The sequence below is a fragment of the Seriola lalandi genome, unplaced genomic scaffold, assembly GCF_002814215.2.
Source record: "Seriola lalandi dorsalis isolate HSWRI2012SDOR001 ecotype SW California unplaced genomic scaffold, Sedor1 jcf7180002054272, whole genome shotgun sequence".
NCBI classification, from domain to species: Eukaryota; Metazoa; Chordata; class Actinopteri; order Carangiformes; family Carangidae; genus Seriola; species Seriola lalandi.
Genome location: NW_019524825.1, coordinates 397,068 through 408,256, shown reverse-complemented (window position 1 = coordinate 408,256; position 11,189 = coordinate 397,068). Strand labels below are relative to the sequence as shown.

General features: G+C 40.8%; 2 protein-coding genes across 2 annotated transcripts; one reads left to right on the top strand and one right to left on the bottom strand.

Moving 5' to 3' along the window:
* Positions 1–73: 73 nt before the first annotated feature.
* Positions 74–5,577, top strand: fhl2a (four and a half LIM domains 2a). The gene is made up of 6 exons (XM_023405335.2): positions 74–152; positions 2,800–2,975; positions 3,083–3,257; positions 3,903–4,072; positions 4,201–4,387; positions 4,477–5,577. The coding sequence occupies exons 2-6, from the start codon at positions 2,820–2,822 to the stop codon at positions 4,626–4,628; spliced, it is 840 nt and encodes a 279-aa protein (XP_023261103.1). The 5' UTR covers positions 74–152; positions 2,800–2,819; the 3' UTR covers positions 4,629–5,577.
* On the bottom strand, positions 5,393–9,368 carry tslig2 (tRNA splicing ligase complex subunit 2). The gene is made up of 4 exons (XM_023405337.2): positions 9,240–9,368; positions 8,910–9,064; positions 6,791–7,040; positions 5,393–6,497 (listed from the first exon to the last, which is right to left on the bottom strand). Exons 1-4 carry the CDS (start codon positions 9,348–9,350, stop codon positions 6,441–6,443), a joined length of 573 nt encoding a protein of 190 aa, XP_023261105.1. The 5' UTR covers positions 9,351–9,368; the 3' UTR covers positions 5,393–6,440.
* Positions 9,369–11,189: the final 1,821 nt, after the last annotated feature.

Genomic DNA, 11,189 nt, shown 5'->3' with positions numbered 1-11,189 from the left:
CTCCTCCTCCTCCTCTGCATTGCCCCTCCCCCATTTTCAATTAGCCCCTGATGGGTGGAGTAATGCAATCAGGAGTTACTACTGCTGAGCCAGAGCCTCCTCTCTCAGTCTGCCACAGACTCCGCACAGGCACACACTCCTCAGACAGGAAGGTAAGACCCAACTCTGTTCAGCTGCTCCACTATCCATCCATTCACTCATCCATCTCTCCACCTATCCATCCTTTTCGCTGGTCTTCATTCACCATGTCTTCCATTCCATGGGCCACAGCTGCTCACTGTGCTCTGGCATCCTCCTATCTGCCTCCCCACCCACCTGCTCATGTTCTCCCCCTTTCCACCTGCACAGTATCCTCACTATTTAACCACCACCACCCCTTCTCATGTTCTGTCCTGATCTGACAGTCTGACTTCCTATTTCATTAAATCATTTTACTATCTATTTTTGTCCAAAAGAAAAAAAATGCACAGCCCTTGTTGACCCCTGTTAGCAGAGTTAATTTCCACCTTCCAACTCTTCTTTCTTCTCTCCTCATCAACCTCACACTTCCCTTCAGCAACACTGTGTTGATGAAGGTGTCAGCTCCTTACTAGGTAATATATTACATAGTAGTGACTTCTATTTTGGTAAACAGGTCTGTTCTTTTGCTTTTGTTCATGCACTGCACAGCATTTTGTTGTGATGAAATTCAGCATAAATATATCTTGTGGTAACAGTGAGTACAAGAGGGATTTAAGAGGTTCCTGTAAATATATGTACATATAGTAGCGTGTAAAGTTTTTTATGTGCAGCTTTTTTAAAGTGCAAACTGTAACTGCACATTTTAAATTTAGAACCTAAATTGATTCATCATTTCATTTCATTATTCGCTTACAAGGTGATTCTTCGTGGCTGTTTTTCAAACTTACTTTGTTGACGAGGAATTCCTCCAGAACTGTTGCTTTGGTGGAGTAGAGGATTGCTGTGTAGTAGTCTCACTGTCAGAGAGAGTGCTTAGTGGTTTGCATTTCTTGAGATGGTTGGGTAACATTTGAGAGACAGTCCTGTACATCTTTAAAAAGTCTGAAATGAAGAATTTAACGGCGCAACTAAGATTATTGTAAAAATAAAACTTTTAAAGCAATGAATGCACAAACAGTTGATGGGTCATATAAAAACAGTATTATATGAGCAGTTTCTCACCTTTAAAGAGAGGCAAGTTGTCTTTAAGCACTAGAACTTTCTGGGGATACACCAGGCTGCACAGTGGTCCAACACTTACCATGTAACTGACTGTAGCTCAGTTTAGAGAGACTCCCAGATGGGAAGCATCAAAGAGACCCCAGAATCTGGGAAACAGCTGCATGGCATGTCTGAATAGCTAGAGGTTTTATTTGTGGCAGTTCACATTATCCTTTTTTTATTTTTAGGAGTCAGATAAATCCTTATGTAAGCTAGGTGAGTCATGGCTGGAGCAACAGACAATGAGGGAATGTGGGAGGGGTTGAGAACGCTCAGAGCAGAGAGGACATGCAGATTAAACGTCTCAACTTCAACCAGATAAAGGATTCTAACCTTTTGAATGTCAGGAACATCACAAATCACTCACAGATCTCATGTTGAACCGCTGAGGCAGGAATACGCAGAGAGCCCAAATAGATCAAGGGGAAGACGTTCAGACAGTCTAAAGACGATAAAACAGCCGGATAAAGGAAATAACGACAGAGGAGAGCAGTTTGATCAAAACCAGAAATCCAAGAAATTAAGAAACAAAACAGCCACTCAAACAGTGAACAGGAGTGAAGATACAAGTACGAATAAAACTTGAGTCTTCCAGCTTTTCTTTCCTAGCCTCCTTATACAGTCAAAACTGTGCTGAGGAATCAGTGGGCACATAGTTGCATGAGTAGTAGAGCATGTGCGTGAGTGGCAAACAAAAAGCCTGCTTGTATTGAAAGTTTTATGCACAGGGAGACTGGACAACTGCACCCTTTCTCTCTCTGTTTTTTCTCATTTTCTTCATCATCTTTATCACTCACAAAGACACACACACTCAAATATATAGCCGACACTATCCTTGGTCTACGGAGAGTACGAGTATTTAGGCACAGGTGGGATAACCAGAGGGCTTAACAGCCAGACCACCAACAGCTACAGATTGTGAGTAGTCATTATTACAAGTGCCATTCAAACCTACTTATACGGACACACACACTCACTCACGTACACACTCCGACGATGACAAGGGATACTGTGATCTGGTGCTGACAGCTGGAGGTGAGGTGATGGATGGGTCAGTGAATGGTGGCATGGTGGGTGTTGGTATGCATCAGTTCAAAAGTTGACTGTCTCTAAGCAGGACTGATAGGAGTTATTTATATCCTCCTCATCTGTCACCTTCTGCCTCTGACATGGAGAAGAAAATAAAGGGACTGCTAAGAGATGGGACGGGGAGATGAAAGGGGGAAAAATGCTACCTGGAAAACCCCTGTAACGTAAAGGGTCTTGATACTGAATGCTGATACTGTGTCCTGGAAAACATTTATTGCTAGGAATTTACAATCTCTGGGAAATTGATCTCTGCTGAGTGTCAGTGTCACTGCAAAGATGTATTTTGAAAAAGTAGCAAAAAGACAAAACTGTCTACAAGACATACTATTGTTTTGGTAGCAGGATGTGGAAAATCTTTTGTAATCATCCAGATAAAGCTGTTTCATATGTTAAAGTTTTGCTCAGCCTCCATGCTGTTTAACAGGACATGTTCCCCTTCACTCTCTATCTCTGCATCTTTGTTCTTCCCTCTCTCTCTCTCTCTCTCAGGTGAGTGACCCTGGGTCAAGATGACTGAGCGCTACGACTGTCATTACTGCAAGGAGTCCCTGTTTGGGAAGAAGTATGTTCTCAGAGAGGAAAATCCCTACTGTGTGAAATGTTATGAGAGCCTGTATTCCAACACCTGTGAGGAGTGCAAGAAGCCTATTGGCTGCAACACCAGGGTTTGTACCTATGAAGACTAACATGCTCTGTCTGTGGGTTTCTGCCGTGAAAACTAAACAACATGAACACCAGCCTTATTCTAACTGTCCCTCTGATGTTCTTGTAGGATCTGTCCTACAAGGACCGTCACTGGCATGAGGACTGTTTCAAGTGCTTTCAGTGCAAGCGCTCGCTGGTGGACAAGCCCTTCTCCACCAAGGATGAACAACTCCTCTGCACTGAGTGCTACTCCAATGAGTATTCCTCCAAGTGCCATGACTGCAAGAAAACCATTATGCCAGGTGGGAAGAAAACCACAAAGCGAGCAACCGGTTTGAGCTGAGCCAGCACCATCACAGCAGATAACAAAAATGCAATTTCTGATTTGCAGAAAATCGCTTTGTCCCTCAATGTTTGATTGTCCTTTTGAGTTCTGAAAACCTTATCCCTGAGTAAAAGGAGAGGTAGAGATATCAAGGTTGGAATCAATGGGATGAGGTCAAGCAACCTTATAGTTTCTCCAAGAGATATAGATAATAATACAGGTTAATAACACAGGGAGGATACTAGTTAGGTATAACTGAAGGACATCAGCATGCATGCACACTCATTGTGTTCACAAATTGCCACAAGGCTGTTACATTGAGATTCAATCACACGCATTCAAATGAGTGCATCACGTTATGATGAACTCTAAGGACTAAATAGATAATAACAAACCCTAAAGGAGCAATTCTGAAAATTGCTAACATTTCTTTAGATGGTACTAAAGAACCATTAAGATAGTTCAAATAGTTCCACAAATTATACACGTGGTTCTAAATGTAAAAAACATAATTAAATATTTACTCTTTCTAGACCTCAAAATACGTTTGGTTTCTTTAATTCCATTTTATTTCCGTTCTCTTTGCATCCTTTACTCTCCATCCATCCATGTTTCTCTGAAGGCTCCAGGAAGATGGAGCACAAGGGGAACAGCTGGCATGAGACGTGCTTTACCTGCCAGAGATGCCAGCAGCCTATTGGCACAAAGAGCTTCATCCCTAAGGACAACCATAACTTCTGTGTGCCCTGCTATGAGAAGCAATTTGCCATGCAGTGTGTGCACTGCAAGAAGGTAGAAATGCCCGATTGCACATATCGTAAAGTCAAGTGTAACTAATTTTCAAAGTAGAACTAAATCATTCTCCATCTTCACTCAGAGAACCGTGCTTACACCTGTGTGTGACAATTCTCTCCTATTAGCCCATCACCACTGGCGGGGTGACCTACCGTGACCAGCCCTGGCACAAGGACTGCTTCCTGTGCACCAGCTGCAAGCAGCAGCTGTCTGGCCAGAGGTTTACCTCTAGAGACGACTTTGCTTATTGTCTCAACTGCTTCTGCAACCTTTATGCCAAGAAGTGCGCTTCCTGCACTACCCCTATTAGCGGTAACCACTAATGATTGGTCTTCCTGGATCTAAAAATGATCTCTCCCGTTTCACTGATGTCTTGACCTACGCTTGATTTTCTCTTTCAGGCCTTGGAGGCAGCAAGTACATTTCCTTTGAGGAGCGCCAGTGGCACAATGACTGTTTCAACTGTAAGAAGTGCTCTGTGTCCCTGGTGGGGCGTGGATTCCTCACCGAACGTGATGATATCCTGTGCCCTGAGTGTGGCAAGGACATGTAATTCAGTCTGAGGGATGACAGAGACATCTGATTGGATGATAACTATGATCAAGGAATGAGAAACATGCAATAAATACTATCTGAGCACAGAGCATATCTATACTACCAAGCATTACTATGAATGTATATTGTTTTACGATATGAAATACAAACTAATAACAGTGATATTTGAATTCAAAATGTTTAAGTTAAATTTTAATTCTTTGAGAAAAAGTCTTTACTAACAAAATAACTCAGCATGAATGTAAAGACATTTGCTTATGAAAGAGCAACACGTTTGCAGACACTGTAAGCATTTTGACATAAATGCAGACGTGTAATAATTACTGCTTTGTGCATGGATTAGCTTGGTGCTGAAATTAGATTGAGTTTTGTGAATGAGTTCTGCTATAACTAGACAAATATAATATTCATATTGCAACTTCACTCCTATAAAAGCTAATTGTAGCTATGCATGAAATTACATAAATTTTAGAAATATTAATACAAAAAAAAACATCACGAAGAGGTCAAAATGTTTCTTTTGGCAACTTTTAAGCTGAAAATGCAGGAATTTAAAATATATATTTAATAAAAATTTTAAAACATATTGCAGAATGCTGGGTCAAAACCCCTTAAAAGGAATTTAGATTTCCTTTATTTAATCATTTAATCTCAATATTCACTTTAAAAGTACATTATGTAATATATATTAACATACCAGCATATCAAACATGGGCCACTAAGCTGCTGACTTTTCTACTGCAATTAAATCAACAAAAGTGATGCATTGTATTGGACATTTTATTTTAAAAAAAACTGTTTGTACAAATATGTCACTTGATTTGACAGTGGATTCAAAATGCTTTGTGAATCCTGTTACTGTATGTTTCTAAACTCTGTCAGTTTCAAAGACAGCAACCGCAAAGTCAATTTATCCACAATTTTCAAATAAATCTACTTCAACAAGACTTTATTCTGTTTAATCCATATTCCTTTCTTTTCCTGAATCATTAAAATGTGATATTTACATGTATGAATGTAAATTACCTGCTTCGTCTGTGGCAGAATGGCTGCTCAGCAGTGGATTATGATCCAGCTGTACAAGAAAATCGTTTTTCCTCTGTGTAATGTTTACCACACTACACTAATATTTAAAAACCCTGAACAACTCGTGAAACTGCACTGAGGTTCGAATAAAGCTCAGTGGAATGAAGTTAATCGAGGATAAAAATAATACATAACATCTGTTCAAAATTTCAAGCGAACACACCAAAGCAGAAATTTGTTAAACACTGCCACATAACATGTTCGCAATGCCTCTTGGATACGCCAGCACTTTGACAGTCTGGGTCTCAGACTGTGAGATTCTTCAGCATCTGTTTCAGTCTTTTTTTTTTTTTCAGCATATCCAATCCAAGAAACTCACCCTTAAACCATTGCAAACCAGTACTTGAGGCCCTTTTACCAAAACCAATTCCTCCACAGAAACATAATACGGACAGCCATAATTTCCTAAATGGCATTCAGGAGTTGCAGATCATTGATGGTAAGGGCACTTGAGGTTGTGGGAAGCTACGAGGAGGCCTGTGACGTCAAAAGCAGGGCGATGTTCGGAGCACCGCCCTATCCTCTCCGCTCCCAGAACTGAACGAGAGCAGGGAGGTGGCCATGACACACAGGTAAAACGGCTTCCACCTCTTTCTGTGATGCAATTAGTGTGAAAATTGTGATGGGGAGAACAAAGGTAGAGGGCAGCAACAGTTGGGTGTTCAGTGATGGGAAGGGAGTGATCAGTCTTCGAGAGCCTGAGCTCTCATCAGGTCTCTGTGAGTCAGGGCCATGTCACATGCTGGATCTTTTTCTTCACCTCTGGTGACTTCGGTGTAACCTGGAGTGATGAAAGATGAAACAACAAGTAATATAAATACATTGATATCAATGATTTATTAAATGATGGATTCATAATAATTTGCTATAATAATTTGCTATTGGAAGTTTTCTCTTTTGCACAGAATCAAAAGATTTAACCTCTAAATACAATATGATTAATACAAGCAACATAATGTTTTGTGTTGCTTGTAATAATTATATTGACAAGACTGACAAATATGCACATTTTCCTTGAATAGCGCAGTAAATTTGAGTACAGCACATAACTGAAGTGACAGAAAAGGTTCCTACCGAGCTGTTTGCTTCTCGTTTGAGGTTTGCGGGGTCAGTGCTGCGATGAATGGATGAGGAAGAGGTGTTGCCTGATAGTTTGCGGATGGGGTTGGACAGGTTTCCTGCTGGAGGAGGTTTTAACCTGTCAGTGATCCCTGTTGACACTGTGCTACTTCCCTCTGGTTTCCTCACTTTGAGCAGGCCAGAATGAGAGGAACTGCCATCAAACACGATCAGAGGCCTTTTCCTATTGTGGTCGTTACTCGCACTACAAATTACCAAACAATAATAACAACAATAATCAGTTTTTTACATTCAAATGGATTAAACTCCTGTTGATAGTAAGGGGCTCTATTTCCATGCAGGTGTGCAGCAAGAGGAGACACACTGAGATTATTCCCACGTCTGTGCCGCTTTGGTATTTCGGAGACTTGGTTGCCAAACCAGTAACACACTGCAGTCTTAGTGCCAAGAATGACTGTTTTATACTGTCTGCTGCCCACCTGCTTGGAACAGGTCAACAGCACAGCACACCTGTGTTCTGCATTATTTATATCACTTGAGTTGATGCAGGCACACCCACATAAATCCGTCTAAATCAAGCACCAACATTTTTATTCATGTTTTTGCTCGTCTCTTTCACATTCATTCTGCATTCTTCAACCAGCAGACGCAATCTCACAGAGAAAACAACTTCTTCTTTTTTATGATTACGGCATTAATGAGAGTGACACAGAATAAAGAGTCATGGGTGATTCTGTGAGGATCTTTGTAACTTCCTCCCTTATTTTAAGAAACTGAAAAGTATCATAACCATAATCTTCAATTCCTATATAATTTGCAGCTTGTATTGCTGTCTATAAGACAGTAAGGGTATCTCATCAAACCTAATTCCTATCAACTATGTTAAAATGGCAATAAAGTATTCCCGAGTCTTGAATCTTGAGCTTGTAGCCTATCGCTCCCCTTTACACTGGTAACTCTCCAGCCATCTGAACACTAGCAGGGACCCAATTTCCCCTTTATAAATCAGCTTGAAAATGTGCACACACATATTCCACTCACTACACTTCCACAATTAACTTATAACTAATTACTAAGTAACCATAATTCCTCGATGCGAGAACCTCATAAATATTAATATCAATATTAATAAGCGGATTACTGTGAAGTGGGTAGGCGCGCACAGAGTTTGGCCGTCACTGCAGCGTCTCCAGTGCTTTACATGCCCTTTTTGCCCCTGGTAGCATGACCTTGAGTTCACTGAACTTGATGAAATATGTGTGTCAAAACATTATTTTAAAATCTACCAATGCACTGTTCTCCAGTTGTATGAAGTTATTTGATACAGTCTCTGATTTTTTTTTAAGCATGGGATAGTGAATCAGGACCTTTAAAAAGGCATTTGTGCTGATGTGCTCCAGAAAGTGATCTCGACTGAGTGTGAGCATTATATGCCCCGACACACTGACCTGCGCTGCTTAGACCTGTGAACGTGGTGATGACGAGCAGCTGATGGAAGCACCACTGTCAGCTGCAGAGCAGACTATGACCAACAGTTCAGTAATAAATCACAGATGTTGGTGATTATGATTTTGGTTGGGACAGAAAAATTGGTTTCTAACAACAAGCACAAACACAATACAACACTGCTGGCCTGAATAGAGTGATAAGGGAAATATATTAATCATGACGTAAAATAAAAAGTATAAAAAGGACCATCTGTTTCACCAGTTTCTACAGTCCCACACATTCGCCCGTCAAGTTTGTTTTTATCAGTCCCAACTTTCCATTAAATAAAATGGCAAATTTGTGCGTACACAACGAATGAGGCCCATACTTAGCTAAACTTAATGCTTATTTTTTTGGTCAGTATAGTCTGGAGTACCACATTTTCAGTAACAACAGAGATATGTGTGCCTCTGAGGATTAACATGGTATGACAGATAATCCAGTATCTCACCAGAATGGCTGATTTTATGCTGAACTATGGGATATGGTTTGTGAATATACTGGTTTTACGTGTTGGTATCGCTCTGACGTGCTGAGATCACAATAATGCTAACTGCCTGCCAATTAATACACAGTAATGTTCATGCTGAAATCTCCCTTTTGTGGTGTAGGTTACCCGTCTGACCTGTGACCGGCCGGTGTCTGCCTCCCTCGGCTCTTCTCCACCCTCCTTCCCCAGCGGCTGTTGGGCAAAGTCCTCTGCGGCAGCGGGATGACATGCCGGAGGTAGAGGTCTGTGAGCCGGTCCCGACTCCCACAGTCTCTGGTACTGACATTTTTCTGATTCAGACACAAAGTACTGTCAGTTCACCTTGTCCGACATGACAAACATTAATCAGCGTCTGATGCTCAGAAACCTGCTGCAGGTTTAGCCGGCATGCTAACATTATGGTATTCTTCATTTATCTCCACAGTGAACGACACTTCCCACGATTTTCCCGGAGCTTTCACTCACCTCACTTAAAATGAGCTGCATAAAGTCTTGAGACAACAGCTCAGGGTGCAGCAACAGATCCACACTCGAGGAACAAACAGCCTTTCCATCTTGCCCCGTGGAAGTCGCCATACTGGATGCTCTTCCGTTCCCGACATGCCCCGCGTCACAACAACACGACCGGAGGTGGAGGAAGGGGTGGGGGGTATGTGCTACTGTATAGAGCGCCATAATGACACATGTATAAAAAAATTAAAAAAAATAAAAAAATTGTCTTTCTCCGTATGAACAGCCTCTGTATGGACTTGTATTGTCTGAATGTAAGCCATATTGATTTGCTATATTGATTTGTATTCACTTGTATTCTGTGTGCTCAGCATGTGTTGTGTATATTTGTATGTGGAAAAATTAATTAGCTTTTATGGGGTTGCTCTGGTTTGTTGTTGGGCCCTTGTTGTCGCCCCTTAACGTATCTTAATGTATGTTATTTGTATATTTACACTTTATACTCACGGAGACAAGCTCAATACAAATGCAGAAAATACTCACTACATGGCAGATTCAACGCATTAAAAGTATAGACCAAAGGATTCCCAGTTAAAATAAATGTCTGACTTGAGAACACATGTTGCACATAAAATATACCTGTACTATATTTTTATATGTGTGTGTTTGCATACACATAGAATTAATTGCAGTTTGGCTCTTTGCAAGTAGCTTGTTTATGTTAGTGGAGGGTGGTGTGAAAGACTTTTTAAATAGATTTGTTCTGGCCAGAGAGTTTTTATTAACAGTGGAATAAGGCAGTTAAATGGGTTATGGAGGAGGTGTGAAAAGCCTTGTGTGATGAGAGTTGTTTTACATCTAACTGCTTGGGTGTAGAGATCAGGAGTGCGTCGTGCCAGTTAACTTACTTGCATCACTTCCATGAGCTGAGAAAATGCATGCTGCTTGTAGAAAGAGACAGGGTTCGAGGTCTATCGCAGGGCTGACATCTTGATGAGCAACCATTCACACTCACATTCCTATATGCCTTCGGACTCTGGGGGGAAACTGGAGCACCCAGAGAACTGGAGTTCAAACCCAGAACCTTCATTTGCTGTGAGGTGACGGTGCCAACCACTGCACCACCGTACCACCCTGCTCAAAAACTTGCCCTTTTTAATCCAGGGGTTCAAAAAGTGAGTGAACAGCATCACCAGATGTTAAGCCTTCTCCTCCCACACATCCTCTTTGGTCTTGCAGATGTTCAGCTCCAAAGAAATCGAATGATCGAAGAAATGAATGTTGTTCACTCAGCCAAATATGAAGTGTTTTATTTCTGATGTTCTTGCATAGCTCAGTATAGGTAATGTGTGTCATATAAAATATAATAAATATGTTGTCTTCTACAGCCCGAGACCTCTATGTCTGAAAAAATATTCAGGAACTCAGAAATTTGCATGGTGGCTTATCTTTATTAAATAAAAATGGCTACAATTATAAAAAATAAAACCCAGAATAAAACCCAGAATTGTCCTTTCATGTTATGCCAGGTTGATTTTTTCCAGATGTAAAAGAAAGAAGACTATTTGTGGTACTTCTGTCTTGATTGGAGTCATGCTCAGGACTTTGAAATAAATTCAAACAAAGATTTTGGAAGCTGAACGGTCTCAGCACATGTCACATAATCACAATGTCCCGGGTTCAATTCCGGCCAGCGCCCTTTGTTGCATGTATTCGCTTTGGATAAAAGGATCTGCCAAATTAGTAAATGTAATGTCATGCCTCTCCTATCTCTCATATTTCCTTTCTGCCTCTTTAATGGTGACTGCTAAATAAAGGCCAAAAAAAAAAACTGCCAAAAATAGTCTTTATAAAAAATGAGAAATGATGTCAAAAGAGCTGTTTACTGAATGATTTACTGAGTTGCTATAAAAAATAAGAGCCCACTTCAGTTTTAGAGGCTCGTTTCAATCAGTTGCATGTCAC

Bases quoted from the DNA above. Each gene is read 5' to 3' on its own strand.
- fhl2a (XM_023405335.2), top strand. From the start codon at position 2,820: ATGACTGAGCGCTACGACTGTCATTACTGCAAGGAGTCCCTGTTTGGG. The intron at 2,976-3,082 runs GTTTGTACCTAT...ATGTTCTTGTAG, and splicing joins CTATTGGCTGCAACACCAGG to GATCTGTCCTACAAGGACCG. The intron at 3,258-3,902 runs GTGGGAAGAAAA...GTTTCTCTGAAG, and splicing joins CAAGAAAACCATTATGCCAG to GCTCCAGGAAGATGGAGCAC.
- tslig2 (XM_023405337.2), bottom strand. From the start codon at position 9,350: ATGGCGACTTCCACGGGGCAAGATGGAAAGGCTGTTTGTTCCTCGAGT. The intron at 9,065-9,239 runs GTGAGTGAAAGC...TGTCTGAATCAG, and splicing joins TGCAGCTCATTTTAAGTGAG to AAAAATGTCAGTACCAGAGA. The intron at 6,498-6,790 runs GTAGGAACCTTT...TCATCACTCCAG, and splicing joins AACGAGAAGCAAACAGCTCG to GTTACACCGAAGTCACCAGA.